We start from the raw sequence: 12,647 nt of genomic DNA, 5'->3' as shown, positions 1-12,647 counted from the left end.
CGCTACATTGTATCATGTCTGCTCGCACTTTCATAAATATACCCCATAGTGTCTAAAAGCTTTGCTGATTTCCACACCATATTGGCCCAGATTACATGGTGGAGAGTACAAATCTTTGTGCTACGGTGCACTTACATCACTAGAGTGAAATTAATAGTGCTGAGATTTTTACTTCCATACTACAAGCAGAAAGTAAAATGTTAGCGCTTGAGCAAAAGCATCGGTCGCACTACCATCTGGAGGTCAGATAGCGCAGATGCACTTAATCCCTCACTCAATGGAATTCTAGGGGACGTGCTACAAAACTCAAGTCCTGGCTTTCGCACAAGCAGTAATTGGAAGTATAAATGTGTGTGTGAAATACTACATTTTAATATATTATACATGTGTTTTGTTATACTTTTATTCTAGCCCTAATCGTTTACTTCAGGACTACAGACACGCTAAATTTTAAGCACAATTATGTGTTTCCCTCTCACGCTACTCATAACTCACCACTTGTAATAAAAACGATGTTAGCCAGTCGACTCTATTTATTGAAAGCATAGGGTGCGCTAAAAAAACTGTCGGCCCTGCTACCATTCTCTGGTTAATATCTTTAACTATTGATTTGCGATATAAGATTGTGCGCTATTCTTAGCTCAGGGTTGCGATATGGATAGCGACCTGCTCTTATAATGTAGGCCAGACATCCTCAAACTTGGCCCTCCAGAGGTTTTGGAACTACATTTCCCATAATGCTCAGCCAGCATATCAGCTGGCTGAGCATCATGGAAAATGTAGTTTCAAAACATCTTGAGGGCCAAGTTTGAGAATGTCTGATCTAGGCCATTGTTGAAATAATTTATATCTCTTTTTTTTTTTTTAAGACAGCGGGAGAAATGAGAGAGGAGATTTAGATAAAAGAGCTAAACCAAAATGGTCAGTGAAAATATAGTGTAACCTGGAAAAGCATTTATGAAAAAAGGTATAGTCTGTTTGCGTGGGGTGTAAGGTGCACCAGGTATCAAAAATAGTAATGGTAAGTATAGCCTTCCAAATTGATTTGATTTGAGAGTTGCTGAATTAAGTGGCAAATAATTGTGACAGGTAGCATCAGACTCTGGATAAGATGAAGAGGGTTTTGGCGCTGAACTGGAGGCTGCAGAGTAGGTTATGTATGGTGGAGAGATCCCAGTGCTATACAAAATGCTGGAATATCTGTCAGAGTTTTGCTCACAAGTCTTTTCCCCATATGGATAGTGGACAGAGCAAAAGGAAAATTGCAGCAATATTTTAACTTATTAACTGGTAAAAGTGTGGTCAGATAAAATGTGGATATGGTTGCACTGGAAGTGGAAATTAGGTTTATTTCTAGCTACAGAGACAATATTTTCTTTATCTGAGAAACATAAAAACTGGTTTATGGCATCTCTTAGAGGTGGATTACTCTTTGGATATAAAGTTTCACTGAAATATTTGCACTGTAAAATTACACAATAAAGTATTTATGTAATAAAGAGCATAAGGTGTTTAATATTATAAATGACAACAATCCTCTTCATGGGGATGAAAAGTGATAGACCCACAGCTAAGTTTGATGGTTGAATCCAGTAGGAGTTACATTATGCATCTCGCATAACCTAATGCATAGGAAAATGTGGTTAATAAACAGTGGCATCTAGTGGCTGAATCAAATATAGTCAAAAAAGGTTAGCTTAATGTATAGTAAAAATGTGGGAATAGGAATATGGAGAAAAAACAAGGAACTGATTTCTTGAATATAAATATTGTTAATTATCAGAAGTCCATGGGGTTATAAACTACAAATATCAGTCCTGATTATGCAAAAATAAGAAATAAGATATGGAGGATGACCTTATTTTACATGTACAGGGCCTATGATTACACAAACAAAAAAATATACTCTCGCCCACTGGGAAAGTAAAAGAATTACCAGCTTGCAAGAATTGTTAATCACCCGTGCGTGTCTGCATGTAGTTTGCATATTACATTAAAAAAAGAGAAAATAAAGCTTGTTATTATAATCTCACAACGTTGTATTCTTTATTTTTGCCTGCATTCCTAAGATTGGTCTAATTATACAATCATGAAACTAAGCAATAATGTATAATTATATTTTGAATGATTGATCACATTGCAATTACCAAAAACTGTTTTCAAAGTAAATATAACATTAAAAAGCTGAGCATCATTCATTGTATAGAACTCAACGCAGAACTACCTGATCCTTATTCATGAAACATTGTTGAAACCTAAGTTAACATGTCACTCTGAGTCAAAGTGCTCTGGGAAGATATCGCCACATCGTTAAACTAACATCCAGATGGAACAAACATTATCAGTAAGCCAGCAAAATATAGACTAATGGAAACCCGAGCAGAAGTTTCTTTTTTTAATTCTGCTGGTATTGTGCTCCCAAAAAATAGTGTATCTGCCATGACATTGCTATACGGAACTAGCTAGTATTGTGCTCCCAAAAAATAGTGTGTCTGCCATGACATTGCTATACGGAACTAGCTAGTATTGTGCTCCCAAAAAATAGTGTATCTGCCATGACATTGCTATACGGAACTAGCTAGTATTGTGCTCCCAAAAAATAGTGCGTCTGCCTTGACATTGCTATACGGAACTAGCTAGTATTGTACTCCCAAAAAATAGTGCGTCTGCCGTGACATTGCTATATGGAACTAGCTAGTATTGTGCTCCCAAAAAATAGTGCTTCTGCCGTCACATTGCTATACGGAATTAGCTAGTATTGTACTCCCAAAAAATAGTGCGTCTGCCTTGACATTGCTATACGGAACTAGCTAGTATTGTACTCCCAAAAAATAGTGCGTCTGCCGTGACATTGCTATACGGAACTAGCTAGTATTGTGCTCCCAAAAAATAGTGCGTCTGCCGTGACATTGCTATACGGAACTAGCTAGTATTGTGCTCCCAAAAAATAGTGTGTCTGCAGTGACATTGCCATATGGTACTAACTAGTATTGTGCTCCCAAAAAATAGTGCGTCTGCCGTGACATTGCTAAACGGAACTAGCTAGTATTATGCTCCCAATAAATAGTGCGTCTGTCGTGACATTGCCAAATGGAACTAGCTAGTATTGTGCTCCCAAAAAATAGTGCGTCTGCTGTGACATTGCTATATGGAACTAGCTAGTATTGTGCTCCCAAAAAATAGTGCATCTGCCGTCACATTGCTATACGGAATTAGCTAGTATTGTACTCCCAAAAAATAGTGCGTCTGCTGTGACATTGCTATATGGAACTAGCTAGTATTGTGCTCCCAAACAATAATGCATCTGTCGTGACACCACAAAGCTAAATTCAGATGTGAGCTTGCTATTCGGGCTGGTAATTTAAAATTTTGACTTGCCTGCAAGGAATTTTAGTCGCAATTGGCAAACTGACCAGTCTATCCATATGTACTGCATGTAGAATTTTTTACTTGAAAACATTTAAAATCTCAGGTGCTTATGCAGTGGGAAAGACTTCCCTTCTTGCATAGTATGTTAAAAAAAATACTAAGATTTGTGATCAGTATACAGGCTGTTATATAAGAGCTAGCAATATAATAATCAATGTGCTTATTTGAGCCTTACAGTTCCATGAAAAAATGGCAGCTCCTTGTGATATATTTTTCTTTACTTGCCAGTTGGCACTCAACCCTGGGGCGTTAGGAATCTCCATGATCAGGGGTTTACTTAGGGGCATCACCTATGTATATGATTTTTTTCCAAATGTCAAAAGTATTACAAAAACAAAGTATTAAGTTATTACTCATTCATATGTCCTTTGTATAATGTCACATGTACAGGAATACCCCACCATTACATCAGGTTAAGGACTGGGGCACCGCTGTAAAGCAAAAAACACCTTAAAACGGAGCAAGGAGGTTTAGCTTTCATTTCTCTTGCCAGTCTGTTTATAAACTTATATATTAGGTGTGCAATAGCGCTAAGGCTCGCCAGAAACACGGGGCTTCAAGCTCCATACGGAGCTTGATAGATATGTCCCATGGTAGTTAAGTAACCATCAATATTACACACAAAAAACAAACAATACAACATGAAGGCAAATCTACACAAGAAGGTTTAGAATATGTTTGGAGCATTTATAGTACAGTTCCTATGTTGTTACTGACCTAATGTGTATATAATGGGCCAGATTACATGTGGTGTGCAAACACACGCCAGAAGTAAACTTATAGCACGCGTATTACAAGTTCAAAGTAAAATGTTCATGACAAGCTAACTACAGGACTTTGGATATTGTGACCGCACTTATGTTCTTCACATAGAAGAAAATTTTCTTTTTCTTTTTAAATATATATATAATGTATTTTTGTAAAATATTTATATTTACCTATATATATATATATAATATATATATATATATATATATATATACAGGTGGCCCTCCTTTTACAACGGTTCAATTTACACTGTTTCAGAATAACAACCTTTTTTTCCAGTCATGTGACTGCTATTGAGAAGCAGTGCATTTTTAAAATAGCCTGTAGGTGGAGTTGTCCGCTTGTGTTGCAGCAAAGAAAAGCAAGCTGAAATTAATCAGTTTAACCAGACCTGAGCTATCGAGCAGATTTCAAAGGAACAAGATCTTCCTGTCTATAAATCAGTCCAGAATGGAATGCATAGAAAGAACTGTTTGCAGAAAAATGCAAGTAAAGTCTGTGTTGTGTGATTATTTTTTTAGGTTTATAATGCTGTTTAGCAAATGTTTTTGTTCATTTAACTTAGTTTAATTATATATTCTGTGTTGTGTGATTATTTTATTAGGTTTATAATGCTGTTCATCATTTAAAGTCTTCATTTCAAAGATTTAAAAATAATGTATTAAGTGTTACTCATGACAACTTTGAGAGGTGCCTGGAACCTAACTCCCTCACTTCCAATTGACTTACATTATAAACTGGGTTTCAATTTACAACGGTTTCGATTTACAACCTTTCCTTCTGGAACCTAACTCCGGCGTAAACTGAGGGCTACCTGTATATATATATATATATATATATATATATATATATATATATATATATATATAAATATATTAATAGGTATAGATATATATATTTTACCCCCAAAAATCAAATATATACTGTATATATATATATATATATATATATATATATATATATATATATATATGTGTGTGTGTGTGTGTGTGTGTGTGTGTAAATATGTATTTAAGAATAAATAGAACATATTCTGCTATTTAAAGAACATTGGAATGTGAAATATTCATATTTTCATGTTGAGTTAGCACACTTTAGAAAATGTGATTGGCTTTGTGTGCAAGTATGGTGTTAGGTTTTTATTCCACTTTTGCACTCCATTGAAGTTGATGGGAGAATACTTTAACATAGTTACGATAATCTAAAATCGTCTTTTTGCACTCATTGGGTTAGCATATGAGCAAAATCATTTTACTTTCAACTGTTTGCAGAAATATGCAAGTGAAGTATGTGTTGTGTGATTATTTTATTAGGTTTATAATGCTGTTTAGCAAATGTTTTTGTTCATTTAACTTAGTTTAATTATATATTCTGTGTTGTGTGATTATTTTAGCATATGTTTAGCATTTAAATTCTTCATTTCAAAGCTTTAAAAATAATGTATTAGGTGTTATTATGACAATTTTGAGAGGGTCCTGGAACCTATCTCCCTCACTTCCCATTGACTTACATTAGAAACTGGGTTTCAATTTACAACGGTTTCGATTTACAACCATTCCTTCTGGAACCTAACTGAGGCTGCCTACATGTATATATCTATATATATATATATATATAGGTATATACGTCGGGTTTGTTGTTTCTCTTGTTCAGAGAAGAATTGCCTTGTATTTTGGCGCTGGACTGTCATTGGGCAGGGTCAGACTGATATGCTACAGGATATTTTCTTTTGCATGATGTACAGAGTCCACAGATTCATCCTAACTTGTGGGATATTGTCCTTCCTGACAGGAAGTAGCAAAGAGAGCACCACAGCAGAGCTGTCTATATAGCCCCCCCTTAACTCCACCCCCCAGTCATTCTCTTTGCTGTCTCTAAGCAGGAAAGAGTAAAGAGAAGAGGTGTTAAACTGTTAGTTTTATTTTATCTTCAATCAAGTGTTTTTTATTATTTTTAAATGGTACCGGTGTTGTACTATTTACTCTCAGGCAGGACATAGATGAAGATTTCTGCCTGGAGGATGATGATCTTAGCATTTGTAACTAAGGTCCACTGCTGTTCCCACAGAAGCTGAGGAGTACAGGAAAACTTCAGTGTGAGGAACAGTTTCTTGCTATACAGCAATGAGGTATGTTCAGTCATATTTTCTGCAGAGACTGTGTTAACTCAGAAAGGCTGACAGTGTCCCCATTAGGGGAAGGGTAAGCAGTAATCCTAGTGTTATCAGAGGTTTTTACTAGCTTGCATAAAGGGTTAATTTTGTGTGGGCACTCAGTTTGTTATGTGAATTTGGGACAAACGTTTTTTGTGTCTGGGAGTAACGTTTTTTGTTTTATGGGACATTTGCTTGAGGGTTCGTTGGGGTTGTTTATAACCCACATGGCTTTCAGACAGGCTTTGTTAGTTTTGTCTAGGCCCCAGCAACATCGAGTGAGGTGGGTGGGGCCTACATTTACAAGCAGCAAGCAACTTCTCCTGAGGTCCTGAGAGTCGTCTGAGGGACTAATTGAAGCTTTAAACCCCATATTATCGCTTCCTAAGGGCAGGTAGGGCCACAGCAGAGCTGTGGCAAGGTGCTTTAGGGTGTTTTAACCGGTTTTAGACATATTTCAATCCATTTTTTTTTTCATTTGGGGGTTTATTGCTTATTAACTTGTGGTGCAATCCTTCTAAAGCTTAGACCTTTTTACCATGGGAGTGATCTGCCTAGTTCCAAAAGCAGAATAGGGGCAGGGGTTCTACTCCAATCTGTTTATAGTTCCCAAAAAGGAGGGAACCTTCAGACCAATTCTGGAACTCAAGATCCTAAACCAATTCCTAAGAGTTCCATCTTTCAAGAGGGAGACCATTCGGACTATCTTACCATTGATCCAGGAGGGTAAATATATGACCACCGTGGACTTAAAGGATGCGTATCTGTACATTCCTATCCACAAAGATCATCACCAGTTCCTCAGGTTCGCCTTTCTGGACAAGCATTATCAGTTTGTGGCTCTTCCTTTCGGGTTGGCCACGGCGCCGCAAATCTTCACAAAGGTGCTAGGGTCCTTTCTGGCGGTTCTAAGGCCACGGGGCATAGCAGTGGCGCCTTATCTAGACAACATTCTAATTCAAGCGTCGTCCTTCCAACTAGCCAAGTCTCACACGGACTTAGTGTTGGCCTTTCTAAGGTCTCACGGGTGGAAAGTGAACGTAAAAAAGAGTTCTCTTTCCCCCCTCACAAGAGTTTCATTTCTAGGGACTCTGATAGACTCGGTGGACATGAAAATATTTTTGACGGAGGTCAGGAAATCAAAGATTTTGTCAACCTGCCGAGCTCTTCATTCCATTTCTCGGCCGTCAGTGGTTCAGTGTATGGAGGTAATCGGACTAATGGTAGAAGCAATGGACATAGTTCCGTTTGCTCGCTTGCATCTCAGACCACTGCAACTATGCATGCTTTATCAGTGGAATGGGGATTATGTGGATTTATCTCCTAAGATAAATCTGGATCAAGAGACCAGAGACTCTGTTCTTTGGTGGTTGTCACAGGATCATCTGTCCCAGGGAATGTGTTTCCGCAGGCCAGAATGGGTTATAGTGACGACAGACGACAGTCTTCTGGGCTGGGGTGCAGTCTGGAATTCCCTGAAAGCTCAGGGTTTGTGGAGGCTCTCCTACCGATAAATATTCTGGAATTAAGAGCGATATTCAATGCTCTCCGGGCATGGTTCATCAGGTTTCAGTCGGACAACATCACGACTGTGGCTTATATCAATCATCAGGGCGGAACAAAGGGTTCCTTAGCGATGATAGAGATCTCAAGGATAATCCAATGGGCAGAGGCTCACTCTTGCCATCTGTCAGCAATCTATATCCCAGGTGTAGAGGACTGGGAGGCAGATTTTCTAAGTCGTCAGACTTTTCATCCGGGGGAGTGGGAACTCCATCCGAAGGTGTTTGCTCAGCTGGTTTGGCTATGGGGCACACCAGAGTTGGATCTGATGGCGTCTCGTCAGAACGCCAAACTTCCTTGTTACGGCTCCAGGTCAAGGGATCCTCAGGCTGTACTGATAGATGCTCTAGCAGTACCCTGGTCGTTTAACCTGGCTTATGTGTTTCCACCTTTCCCTCTCCTTCCACGTCTGATTGCCAGAAAAAAACAGGAGAGAGCATCAGTGATTTTGATAGCACCTGCGTGGCCACGCAGGACTTGGTATGCAGACCTGGTGGACATGTCATCCCTTCCACCATGGTCTCTGCCATTGAGACAGGACCTTCTGATTCAAGGTCCATTCAAGCATCCAAATCTAATTTCTCTGCAACTGACTGCTTGGAGATTGAACGCTTGATTCTATCAAAGCGGGGTTTCTCTGAGTCAGTCATAAATACCTTGATTCAGGCTCGAAAGCCTGTTACCAGGAAAATTTATCATAAGATATGGCGTAATTATATCTTTTTTGGTGCAAATCCAAAGGCTTCTCCTGGAGTAAAATCAGGATTCCTAGGATTTTGTCTTTTCTCCAAGAGGAATTGGAGAATGGATTATCAGCTAGTTCCCTAAAGGGACAGATATCTGCTCTGTCTATTTTGTTGCACAAGCGTCTGGCAGATGTTCCAGACGTTCAGGCTTTTTGTCAGGTTTTAGTTAGAATTAAGCCTGTGTTTAAACCTATTGCTCCGCCATGGAGTCTAAATTTAGTTCTTCAGGGGGTTCCGTTTGAACCCATGCATTCCATAGATATTAAGCTTTTATCTTGGAAAGTTTTGTTCCTAGTTGCTATCTCTTCAGCTCGGAAAGTTTCTGAACTATCTGCATTACAATGTGACTCTCCTTATCTTGTGTTCCATGCTGATAAGGTGGTTTTGCGTACCAAGCCTGGGTTCCTACCTAAGGTTGTTACTAACAGGAATATCAATCAAGAAATTGTTGTTCCTTCTCTGTGTCCTAATCCTTCTTGTAAGAAGGAACGTCTGTTGCACAACTTGGACGTGGTTCGTGCTTTGAAATTTTATTTGCAGGCAACCAAAGATTTTCGTCAAACATCTTCTTTGTTTGTTGTCTATTCTGGAAAGCGTAGGGGTCAAAAGGCTACGGCGACTTCTCTTTCCTTTTGGCTGAAAAGCATCATCCGTTTGGCTTATGAGACTGCTGGACAGCAGCCTCCTGAAAGGATTACAGCTCATTCTACTAGAGCGGTAGCTTCCACATGGGCTATTAAAAATGATGCTTCTGTTGAACAGATTTGTAAGGCTGCGACTTGGTCATCGCTTCATACCTTTTCAAAATTGTATAAATTTGATACTTTTGCTTCTTCGGAGGCTATTTTTGGGAGAAAGGTTTTACAAGCAGTGGTGCCTTCCGTTTGGGTTCCTGTCTTGTCCCTCCCTTCATCCGTGTCCTAAAGCTTTGGTATTGGTATCCCACAAGTTAGGATGAATCCGTGGACTCGGTACATCATGCAAAAGAAAACAAAATTTATGCTTACCTGATAAATTTCTTTCTTTTGCGATGTACCACGAGTCCATGGCCCGCCCTGTCTATTCAAGACAGATAGTATTTTTTTATGTAAACTTCAGTCACCTCTGCACCTTATAGTTTCTCCTTTTCTTCCTTGGCCTTCGGTCGAATGACTGGGGGGTGGAGTTAAGGGGGAGCTATATAGACAGCTCTGCTGTGGTGCTCTCTTTGCTACTTCCTGTCAGGAAGGACAATATCCCACAAGTTAGGATGAATCCGTGGACTCAGTACATCGCAAAAGAAAGAAATTTATCAGGTAAGCATAAATTTAGTTTTTTCTCTGTGAAAAGGTTAAGGCCTCTATTTATCAAGGTCTGTCGGACCTTGATAAATATGCCTCATAGTGTGCTAAACGAGTATGCACCCTGAGTGGCACTAAACATGAACAGGCATGGAAGCTATTCTAGCTTTTGTTTTGTCTCAGCTGAGTGTGTGTCTCAATTTTCTTATTTATATTTTTATATATATATATATATATATATATATATATATATATATATATACAGTATTTAAAAATACATAGAACATTTTTACCGTATGTGAAGAATGAAAAATATTTACAGTACATCCACAGTAAAAGTATTTTTGTTTCTTTGGATACTGAAGATAGAAAAGTATTAAATAGTGTTTCTCATTTACATAAGTATGGCTAAAATGAAGATTTGTTTTAAACTTAAATCTCTTTTCTTCCTAAGGCCTCTTTTTCGTGGGAATTCAGATGTTGATCAACTAGGAAAAATCTTTGAGTAAGTATGAATTCTCTTCTAACATAAGTAAAAATAAGAATACTTTGTTATATTATGTTGAACTTATTTGTTTAACAATATATAATGCTGGAACCTATCACATACTGTTATCATTATCCTACTGTAACTCTGATGGAGCTGCACTGAGGATAAATTATGTCAAAGTATTACATTATACTTCTGGCATCTATCTTTAGGATTACTCAACATATATCTATATATAATCATTCAATTGCTCCTAAAAATATAGTGATTCACTGTTGTGGTCATTTCAAGATACCTCGAACAGAGAAAAATTAGCATTTCTTTAATTTCATAGTAAGTTTAATTACACAACAATGAAAGTGTGTGCAGACCTATGCAGGGTGTTGTAGTTTTTTATTTAAAATGTTTCTAATAATAACTATTTGTTTTTTTCCTATCGTTATCCAACAAAGACAAGCCCTGTTCAGGAATGATTTCTACTCAACCAATTTTCTAAAAAAATAAATAAAAATACTTTTGTAATATTAACAATTAAAATAAACATTGAGCAAACATGCACAAATTGAGCTGAAAATAGGCTTTATATTTGCAATTTTTTGTTTAGATTACAAATGTCTCTCCTAATAAGGTGGCCAAAGAAAAATGTTTTCAGGGGATTATCTGTTGAAAACACCTTTTTGGCTAAAGACTTTTTTTAAGCAGAAACCGTTTGTTTTAGCGATCATTGTAAAAAAATGCTGACAATGGCCTCAATCAGAATCAATTGAGAGCCATGATTTTTGGCTGTTTTTCTGGCCAAAAGGCTACTTTTTTAATTTAGCGTGATCACAGTAGTACGATTTCGGCTGATTCTCACCCTTGCAAACATATTTTTACCCTATGGAGCCAAATAAATCTTGATGATCAAAATATGTTTTTAGCTCACTTTTTGGGAACAGTTTTGGCTTATAGAATTTGCTACTTCAAAGCACTTGATAAGTCTTTTTGGACATCTCTTAGACTATTTCACGGCTTTCCATAGCTAGCATATTTGTTAAGCATTCTGAAATGGCTGGAGACATTCCATAGGTCTGTTAACATATGTGGTATCAATTCATTAAAGCTCCATTCATCCCTATTAGAGAGGCTATATACAGTTAACAGGTTACACATTTACATACATATAGGGACATATGCATGTAGATGTGATGACTACGTGATATCTTGTACAGCTATGGGCATCTGTAGGAAAACTCTACAAATTGCATTTTATTTTTCATATTTGATTGTATTTCTCACTCACACTCTTGTGATTGTCATTAACAATACAGGCGTTGTTAAAACCACTTAGTCGCAACTTTTCGTTTCCATCCGCACCACTGCTAGCCTATCTAAATGCATATTTTAGGTTGCTAGGATGGGCATACTGTGCACTGTTTTTCTGTCACTCACGTAGATTACGAGTTTTGCGTTACGGTGCAGTACGGCTTTTAACACGGTTCTTGAAGTCCGGAAATCCATCTTCATCCAGGCGGCTAGAAGTCTTCATCCAGGCGGCGACACCTTCATCCATCATGGGGGCATCTTCTATCTTCATCCTGGCAGTGCAGAGCTATCCTGGAAGTGGATCCCATCCTGCGTGGAGCGTCCTCTTCATACGGTCATCACCGTACAATGAAGTTGAATGCAAGGTAGCCGCTTCAAAATGGCGTACCTTGCATTCCTATTAGCTGATTTAATTCTTCAAATTCAAATCAGCCAATAGGATGAGAGCCTCTGAAATCCTATTGGCTGATTTGAATATGAAGAATCAAATCAGCCAATAGGAATGCAAGGTAAGCCATTTTGAAACGGCTACCTTGCATTCAACTTCAGTGTACGGCAGTGACCGTATGAAGAGATGAAGACAGAAGACGCCCCTGCGTTTGTTTTAAAAAAGATAATTTTTCAATCAAAATTAAACTTTCATAATTCAGATAGAGCATGCAATTTTAAACAACTTTCCAATTTACTTCCATTAACAAAATGTGCACAGTCTTTTTATATTTAAACTTTTTGAGTCACCAGTTCCTACTGAGCATGTGCAAGAATAAGCGTGTATGCATTTGTGAATGGCTGATTGCTGTCACATGGTACATGTATGCATTTGTGATTGGCTGATGGCTGTCACATGGTGCAGTGGGAGTGGAAAAAGACATAACTTTTAAAATTCTCAGAAAAAAAATCTACTACTCATTTGA

At 37.9% G+C, this 12,647-nt stretch overlaps 1 protein-coding gene across 1 annotated transcript in view; it reads left to right on the top strand.

Moving 5' to 3' along the window:
• Positions 1–12,647, top strand: part of CDK6 (cyclin dependent kinase 6) — a 919,339-nt gene that overhangs the window by 837,212 nt on the left and 69,480 nt on the right. Inside the window, exon 6 of the mRNA XM_053714045.1 lies at positions 10,393–10,443. Within this exon, the coding sequence (XP_053570020.1) occupies positions 10,393–10,443 (51 nt within the window). The remainder of the gene's footprint in view (positions 1–10,392; positions 10,444–12,647) is intronic.

Source organism: Bombina bombina, chromosome 5 (assembly GCF_027579735.1).
Source record: "Bombina bombina isolate aBomBom1 chromosome 5, aBomBom1.pri, whole genome shotgun sequence".
NCBI lineage: Eukaryota > Metazoa > Chordata > Amphibia > Anura > Bombinatoridae > Bombina > Bombina bombina.
The sequence above is the reverse complement of the archived record's forward strand: the minus strand, read 5'-3'. Positions and strand labels throughout refer to the sequence as shown.